Raw genomic sequence first — 9490 nt, forward strand, 5'->3', positions numbered from 1 at the left:
GAAAATCTGAAAAGATACATAATTGATGAATCAAAAGTGCTTTATACAGCAAAATTTAATAGAAAACAAAATAATTTGATTTCATATAATGCTTTCCTACATTTGTACAAAGAATATACAAAACTGCAATATTTAACTTAAATAACTTAAATTACATAAATAGTAAATACACACATAATACACAGAAACACCCAAATGGATGCAAAAACAAACGCCTTTACATGTAGACAAAATTTTCTGTTTTGCTGAAATATCTCAGCTGGTTGGTTAAATTCACGTTAAAATAAAGAATAGTTTTTAAAGGAGAATTTATGCAGTGAGGTGCAGGGTCCTAGTCCAGGAGAGTCCTCTCTACTTTGGCTCAGGACTTACTCCTTCTCCTCACTCAATCTTGCCAGCAACTCAGCTGAGGAAGACAGGGCTCTCCAGACTTCTGCTCTGACCACCTCCCATGCACAGGGGCTGTGTTTCTTCTCTCTCAGGTAGGCAGTGATCCTGTGGAAGTATTTCCTCACAGCCACCAGGGAGTCTTCCTGGCTCAGGGGAGGTTCCTGCACCTCAACCTGCTGCATCAGACAGGCCTGCAGGTCCTTGAGCTGCTGGTGGAGGCCAGTGCAGAATGTGTCTAGGAGGGTTGTCTCCCAAGCAGCAGATGAGTCCTTTGAGCTGAAGAGGATCAGGACCTGCTGGGTCAGCTCATGCAGGACAGGGATGGCTTGAATCTTCTGGATCTGCTGGGCATCCACCTTCTCCAGAGGGAATGCAAAGTTCTTTCTGTCCTTCAGGCAGGAGAGAGGGGAGAGTCTCCTCATTTGTGCCAGGAGTGTCAAGGCTCCTTTGTTCCTGAGGTTATGAGTCTGAGGTAGGTCACATCCCAGAGAGCAGGTTGACCAGTAGCTCATTAGTACCATGGCCATCAGGAAAGCACAGGGTCTGGCCATTGTGGATGTTGCAGATGCTGTTGGTCCTCTGGGCTGTTGGTCCTGAACCTTCCCCTCTAGGTTCTCTGAAGATCATCATTTGTGCCTGTGTCTTAAATAGGGAAGAACACTACTTGCCATTTTCTGAAGCCCTCCCCTTACTTTCCAATTTTCTTTTCACTTTCTCTCATTCATTCTCTGCTCTGTGTGGACACTTTCCCTCAACCATTTTGGTTTTCATTATTGCGTCAACTCTTCTTCCTCCTTTCCACAAAGCCCTTTTAGAAGTTCTGTTCTAAATGAAATTTCTTTAACTTTTATCAAACCCATAACCTCTAATGTATAAAATGTCCTCATCTAATGTAAAGAATGAAAAAAATCATGTCTAAGTGTACATAGAAGCCATTGAATGGCTCAGTCATCCACATTCTAGGAGCACATGCTTGAGGACCTGATTGGTTTCCTAGCACTGACGAAAAACCATGCACAGAAGCACATGCCTCTCATCCTGAAACTCAGGGGGAGACACAGACAGGTCCCTAGAGCGCCAGACCATCCAATCTACCTGCAATGTCTTGTCCTAGCTTAAGTGAGAGGACCTGTCCCAGAAAACAAGGCAGGGAGTGAGTGAGTTAGGAACTGGACAATGATATCTGGCATCAATCTGCATGAACACACACATGCAGAGGCAAACACACAAACATATGTCTGTGACATATGATGGCCATAGTAGACAATGTGGACGTCCGTGATCTGTGCTCCCACTGACTGTAAAAGGAAAGGAAGCTACTTTTGCTATGGTATTGATGTCTGCAGACTCACAGTTGAGAAGGAAGGAGATAGAAGGCTTCTGTGATGACCCCTACCCTCATCCCCTACTCTCAAAATAACAGCTTAGACAGAAATCCATCAGAGAGAACTCTTAAAGATTGCTATGAGAATGCTGAAATATAGATCTCCAAAACTGATGGCTTCTGGCAGATGTGCAGGTGGGAAAAGACTCAGTTTTATTTAAGGGGCTGCCTACCAGGAGTTTGACCATGCTCCACTGAGTTTATGAGCAACACACATTGGACTGCTTTTAAAATCTTTATTTCTGGGGCTAGGGGAAATCCCAAGGATAGAGGAGCAGACCTGGGAGGACTCTGAAATGAGTGTGTTAAGAATGTGAAATTCCTAAACTATCAATAGAACTATTATGTAAAAATATACAAAAATCGAACAGATATTGCACATTAAAAGGTACTAGAAATATATAAAATCATAAATAAGATTTAAGTCCTGCCCTCCCTGAAGACAGCTGTTTTTGTAGATGAACACCTTTGTAAACGAAAGCAGCTCATTTGTTTCCTGGTTGCCGAGACCCGAATAATCACACAGAGACTATGTTAAATGCAACACTGTTTGGACAATAGCTTAGGTGTATTTCTAGCTAACTCGTACATTTTAAATTAACCCATTTCTATTATTTTATATTTTACCATGAAGCGCATGGTATGTTACCGCTTGCTTCTTGGGCAGCTACATGAGTCTCTCTGACTCGCCTACTCTCTTTATCCCTGTTTGGATTTCCTGCCTGGCTTTACTCTGCTAAGCCATTGGCTAAAACAGCTGTATTCATCAACCAATAAAAGCAACAAATATACAGAACGACCTCTTACATCACACTGATAACAATCACAAGCATCATATGTCTAAATGACACGCTCTCTATTTCTAAACAAATGTGGTTAAGTAGGAGTCAAAGTCTTTTCCAAGTGACCAAAGATCCATGGAAGCCTTTGAGATGACAGAGCAGTCAGGGTCGGAGTCCAGACTCTACGAAATTTGCAAGTTCCAGGGTAGGAGCGTGAGGATTTGAATTATTAAGCAAAAGGAACAGAGATATGAGAGAAATCAAAGGCAGAAACACAGAACAGCATTGCAAGGACGTTCAGTGGATACTGAACCGCCCACATTTATTTTTCACAGGCTTATTTACTTCACTCCAAAAGGGGAGGGGAGAGAGGGAACAGACTTCATTAACATGAGAAAAGGAATAGACCAACTATCCTGCAAGCAGCCAGTCCTTGGAACTTCCTGCCAATCTCCTTTGATGGAGCAGGAATAGCAAGGTGGAGAGGATACACCCCTATACTCAAAACACTAATTAACCACACCTTAGGTCAAGGAGCACTTGTTGTGGCCACACCTGCTGTCAACAACTTTGAAAGAATCTGACCTTTAGTCAAGGTGGAACAGGCTCAAGCTTGGGCTCCCACAAGTCAGAAAGAATATTGCAAATGCTTTCACTTTCAAACCAGTTTGCCCTTGCTTTTCTTCCTCTTTTCGTAGGGAGCAATTCGTTTGTGTGTTCTCTCTGTGACCAGAAAACACAAAGCTTCAGCTACTAAGTTTGAAATAAAATATTAATTTTCCCACTAAAACTCAGACATACATACCAATAATAAATGGAAAATATCATTTCCAATGAAAACCATCTGTGACAGAAAGAGTGCATACATACATGTATGCATAGCAGAGCAAACAGATTCATTTTAGATCTGAGTATTGCTCTTTGGGGAACAAAGTTTTAACTTTAGTCTTCACCCCACTGTTCTCATTGCTTCCTTTAAATGGGAAATGATGCTCTCTCAGCTCTAAGAGCTTCCCTTACTGTGTAGAGACTGGATAGAGCCTTCATAGCCCTGAGACTCTTCAGGATAAAGAATGGAATGAGCTTTGGTGACTCATTACAGTTGACAGAGCTTCACTAATGTTTCTCTCTTAGGAACAAATTCCTGAAGGTCTTGAGATTGGGCTTCATATTCCCTTAAACTAAGAACTAATATTGGCTGGGCAGTGGTGGCGCACACCTTTAATCCCAGCACTCGGGAGGCAGAGGCAGGCGGATCTCTGTGAGTTTAAGGCCAGCCTGGTCTACAAGAGCTAGTTCCATGGCAAGCTCCAAAGCTACAGTGAAACCCTGTTTAGAAAAATAAAAAACAAAACATCAAAAAAGAACTAATGTTAACATCTCCTGTGTCTACTCTTTATGCACTATTGTCTACAGTGTCCTTCAGTCTGTAACAATGACTCTTATCCTGAAATGTTGAGTGCTTCTTGGGCTCTCTCTTCTCTCTGTCTCTCTCTCTGTCTCTCTGTCTCTGTCTCTGTCTCTCTCTGTCTCTCTCTGTCTCTGTCTCTGTCTCTCTGTGTGTGTGTGTGTGTGTGTGTGTGTGTGTGTGTGTGTGTGAAAAGAGAGAGAGTCCGATGTCAAAGTAATGCTATTTTCCAAGTATCATGGAACTCACTCAGTAACTTAGGGTCTGCTCACACTCTCAGCTGCACAGGGAAACAATGACCTCCATCTTCCTCTTGTAACCTACTCCCTGAGAGTGTGCTCACCACATCCTGATGGCTTCAGCTCTCATAGTGGATATGCTTTCTGCTTGGTTTTCAGAATCATAAATTCTAGAGTATTACTCTTCTTATCTCTAGTGTGTTCAAGTGAAGGGCTTTTATTTTTTCTGACTCACATTGCCAGGATCAGAGTGACAAGAATCTCCAGAAAATGACATCAAAAAATGTTTTATCCTTATAGTTAAACCATTTTCTAGTTTTTCTTAATTTCATTTATAGTAGATAAGTATTAGTTGTTCTGACAAACACTATTTTTATGATTCACACTTAATCATCAAATATTTGTCTGAAATAATTGGATGGGTGTACAAGATACACTGATGGCTGAGCATTTCATCACAATTATTTAGGAACCAAGCCTACGGATGTTTATGTAGTATGATTATAGTAAGGATCACATCCTCATCTCCATTCAACTCAAAACTGCACATCAGTCAGACAATTCTTCCAGAGAGTAAAAACTTTATATCCTTCAACTGAATATAAACTTTCATTTAACTTTACTGTATTTTTGAGGTGTTCTTAATTCATTGGTGGGATTCTGCCCCTCTGCCTCTTCTTTACAGTTACTCAATGATGTCAGAGAAGAAAATGACACAAGTAGACGCATCCATTCCAAATTTCATGACAGTGAACTATTTATTTAGTTACTTACTGATTTATCTACTTTTTGGTCTTTTCTACTTTCCTAGAAAGTAAAAGCCAGTCTTGTTTCTTAGCATGGAAATAAAAATGTGATGTCAATTGTCATAAAAGCAAAAGAGAGGAAGTGACTTTTGCTGCTCAGATGGGAAACAAACGCAGTAACATTAGTAACATTCAATATAGCCCTCGGGGAAGTCCTAAAGTCATGAAATAAGAACTGATAATACGAAAATGACTGCGTGTTCAAAAGTGACATAAGATTTAATGAGGTTTCAACAAACGTTTAACAACGTTCCACTCAGAATCAGAACCCATCTATCCTCAAATACACTCGGAAGCACAAAGTGCAGTGGTGGGGGTGCTCTAACACCTGATTGCACATACTACCATGTCACAGCAATCAAAAGAGAGACACAGTTACGAAAGGAGATATGAGGGTCAGTGCAATGGAATAGCTGGCCCAGAAATAAATACACACCTACGTCCACCTGAATCACCAACAGCACTCACTGGGGGTAGGGGTCTCTTCTGTAACCCTGTTTGGGAGAATGAAACCAGATCTCTGTCTGCCACCTTGTACTACAATCAAATCAAAATGATGAAAGACCTGCATGTAAGTGCAGAAACATTGAAGTTGGCAAGACAGACACAGAGAAAGCTTTTCATTGTAGCTACAAGCAAGGACTTTATGAAAAGGACTCAAACAACCCAGGAAATAACAAGAAATGAGAAATAGGAAATTGACCAAAATTAGCATAAAATTTCAAACCTTCTGCATAATAAAGGAACAGTAGCCTAACTGAAAATATGGCCAACAGGGGAGAAGGAAAAGAATTTCTAGTGTTCATCTGGCCAGGCATCAGATATTAAAAAGGATAAAGAATGTTAAACTGCCAAGACAATATATAATCCCATTAATTCATAGACAAGTGAATAAAGAGATAGTTCTCCAAAGAGCTAGTACAAAATGCCAATGCATATTAAGAAAATGTCCAGCATCATTAGCAGTCAGGGAAATGTCAAATCAAAAGTACATTCATGTTTCTCTTCATCCCAAGCAGAATGGTTGTCATCTAGTAAAACTAGTGTCGTGAAAACGCAGGAGTATATTGGATTTTATTTGGGCGTAGGGATGTTAATTAGTGTCACTATAAATTTTCCTCATGTAAGCTAATAATGGAACTACTATATGATCCAGATGTACCACTCCTGTATATATATATCAGAGAGAACAAAGTGAACCTACAATAGAGCCATATGCATATTAATGTTTAGAATGTTAGCATTCACAACAGACAAAATATTTAATTAGTCTAGATGTACATCAAAAGGTGAAAGGATATTTAAAAGTTATATACACTGTGTATGTGAGTGTCAGTTTCTATATCAGCTATAAGAAAAAGTAAGGGGAGAATACAAGATGTACTTATGTTATAGAAGATTAAGATGTAAAGCAGAACAAAATGTTTATGTGAATCTGAATAGCTATCAAGAACATAATTGTAACAGAAAAATATGAAAAGATATTTAGCATATGTTCTCTATCAATATGTGGATTATAAAAAGTACATTTGTATAAATATTTATATACATATAAATATATATTTTTATATGACATAGATTCAGAGCAGGTTCCTTTTTGGAAAGAGGAACAGGGTGAAGGTTTGGGGGAAGAGGAGAGGGTTGCAGAGGAGTAAGTACTTAAAGTACATCATAACACACCTGGATGCAGATGCCACACTAAAACCCATCCTATTGCAAAGGCGTCACACACACTTTGATCACAGGATATGAAGAAAACCATCTGATACCAACCCTGGAGCTTCCCCTTTGCTGACTACCTATCACAGTGGGAAGGTGCTTTTCATATTGCAAGGGGAGAAATCCATGAAATACCTTATTCGGCTTTGCACCCTGTGAGATAAGATAGTGACGGGCCTGGAAAGCTATGCTCATTCGTGCAATGGCGGCATGAATGAATATGGATTATGAACAACAAATTAATGGGAACTCTGCCCTGCTAAAAGAGGAAACTCATGCCCAAAAACCCATGGGTCAACCTGGCCAAAAACCCATGGCTAGGGAGCTCAGAAACCCTATTATTATTATTATTATTATTATTATTATTATTATTATTATTTGGTCACAGTATTAGAGAGTCTTTTAAAGACTTAACATTTATACCCTTAGGCTAGTGAAATACTTAACCCTTTTCAAGGAAACTTTCTTATGCAGGAGACAGTGGTTAATAGAGAAATTTATACTTAAACAAACAGCAGGGCAGAATCAACTGTGAGAGCTTACCCCGAGATGGAAGGTTAATTTCACACCTCCTTTCCCAACCTAGACTCATAGCACACTGCAGAAGAAGGGACAGAAGGATTGTAAAGACAAAGGTTGGGGAAGATTGCTGAAAACTTCTTCAGAACACGACAGCGCTGTTGTACTCACGAGCTAAGGCAACTGTGACTGTGGGAAAAGAAGTGTAGACAAGGTCAAGGCAGTCACCACTCCCGCGTGGACAGGGGAGGGGCTGAGATTCCCCATCCCTATCTGAGGAGCCACTGGCAGTCGATGACTGTTGAGGGAGAGTCAGTTTTCTCCAGCAGTGTTTCCTACGGTAGATGACATATTCTCCAGTGGGTGCTACCCTGTACTATATAAACATGTGATGCACTAGTTGGGCTATGATAGAATGACAGAGTGAACCAAGACATAATGTTAGCATAAGAAGGTGGACAGGAGGTCTAGGAAGAGTCAGGCAGGGAACAGAGTATGTATATGATCTAAATACACAGTATTCGTGTATGAAATTACCAAAGAGGAGACAAAATTTAAAAAATTGTATGTACCATGACAATTAGACATGAAGATATGTTCTTTTTTACTATTGTACAACATATTGGCTAAGAAGAACAGTTGTATACTGTATATTATAAATTACTAGAGGATAAGATATCAGGATTTTCAGAGCTAAAGAAACAATGCTACTACATGATGTGCAGGTCTGCTTATATCTAAGCACCATGCAATTTACACCTGTACCTTCTAAATGTTTGTGGGTTTTGCACTGTAATGTTAGTTTAAAGAAATAAAAGTGAGAATATATAAAGGATTGAAATATATAAGACTTACAGGAAACAAATTTACAAAGCACGGGAAAATTTTATTACATATAGAGAAAATGTTTTATTGTGTTACATAAAATGTAAAATGCTAATATAACTTAAATTTTATAGTTAAATAAATACTTATAAAAATAAATACAAATAACTGAGGGAATCTAGAAGCTAATGTCTCAACAGTATACACAGTCTTGCTCATAACTGATGAAACATCCAGGAAGGTTGATTGAAGGTTATCAAAATGAGTGATATCACTGAGAGAGCAGGTTTGGTGAGGTGAGGGACCTTGTCCAGGAGAGTCCTCTCTACTTTGGCTCAGGACTTACTCCTTCTCCTCACTCAATCTTGCCAGCAACTTGGCTGAGGAAGACAGGGCTCTCCAGACTTCTGCTCTGACCACCTCCCAGGCACAGGGGCTGTGTTTCTTCTCTCTCAGGTAGGCAGTGATCCTGTGGAAGTATTTCCTCACAGCCACCAGGGAGTCTTCTTGGCTCAGGGGAGGTACCTGTACCCCCACCTGCTGCATCAGACAGGCCTGCAGGTCCTTGAGCTGCTGGTGGAGGCCAGTGCAGAATGTGTCTAGGAGGGTTGTCTCCCAAGCAGCAGATGAGTCCTTTGAGCTGAAGAGGATGAGGATCTGCTGGGTCAGCTCCTGCAGGACAGGGATGGCTTGAGTCTTCTGGATCTGCTGGGCATCCACCTTCTCCAGAGGGAATGCAAAGTCCTTTCTATCCTTCAGGCAGGAGAGAGGGGAGAGTTTCCTCATTTGTGCCAGAAGTGTCAAGACTCCTTTGTTCCCGAGGTTATGAGTGTGAGGCAGGTCACATCCCAGAGAGCAGGTTGACCAGTAGCTCATCAGCACCAAGGCCATCAGGAAATCACAGAGTCTAGGCATTGTGAATACTGTGGATGCTGCTGGTCCTTAGGGTTGAGTGGTCTCGAACCTTCCCCTCTAGGTTCTCTGAAGATCATCATTTATGCATGTGTCTTAAATAGGGAAGAACACTACTTTCTATTTTCTGAACGTCCTCCCCTTACTTCCCAATTCTCTTTTCACTTTCATTCATTCTCTGCCTGTATCTGAGCATCGTTTCTCAACCATTTTGGTTTTCATTATTGTGTCAACCTTTCCTACTACCCTCAATAAAGCCATTTCACAAGTTTTTTCCTAAATGAATTTTCATTAACTTTTATGGTATTGATATACATTAAATGTATGAAATTTGCTCATCAAATATAAAGAATGAACACTCTTTCAAATTTCATTCAAAAAGTGTGCTAAAAGTTTAGAATGTATTTTCACCATTAAATTTACAGACTGACTTTTAATTTTCTCCGTACATTACATAAACTATAAGGTAGTCCTTGTTATAATTCATTTTTATAAGTAATTAATTA

At 40.1% G+C, this 9490-nt stretch overlaps 2 protein-coding genes across 2 annotated transcripts; both read right to left on the minus strand.

Annotated features, from left to right (window-relative positions):
• Positions 1-368: 368 nt before the first annotated feature.
• LOC121448198 (interferon alpha-12-like) lies at positions 369-941 on the minus strand. The gene has a single exon (XM_041652007.1). It carries the CDS (start codon positions 939-941, stop codon positions 369-371), a length of 573 nt encoding a protein of 190 aa, XP_041507941.1.
• Positions 942-8414: 7473 nt separating this feature from the next.
• Positions 8415-8987, minus strand: LOC121448197 (interferon alpha-12-like). Its single transcript, XM_041652006.1, has one exon. The coding sequence runs from the start codon at positions 8985-8987 to the stop codon at positions 8415-8417; it is 573 nt and encodes a 190-aa protein (XP_041507940.1).
• Between the last annotated feature and the right edge of the window lie 503 nt (positions 8988-9490).

This window comes from Microtus oregoni, unplaced genomic scaffold (genome assembly GCF_018167655.1).
Source record: "Microtus oregoni isolate MIOR12 unplaced genomic scaffold, Mior012 000005F_ref0000423, whole genome shotgun sequence".
NCBI classification, from domain to species: Eukaryota; Metazoa; Chordata; class Mammalia; order Rodentia; family Cricetidae; genus Microtus; species Microtus oregoni.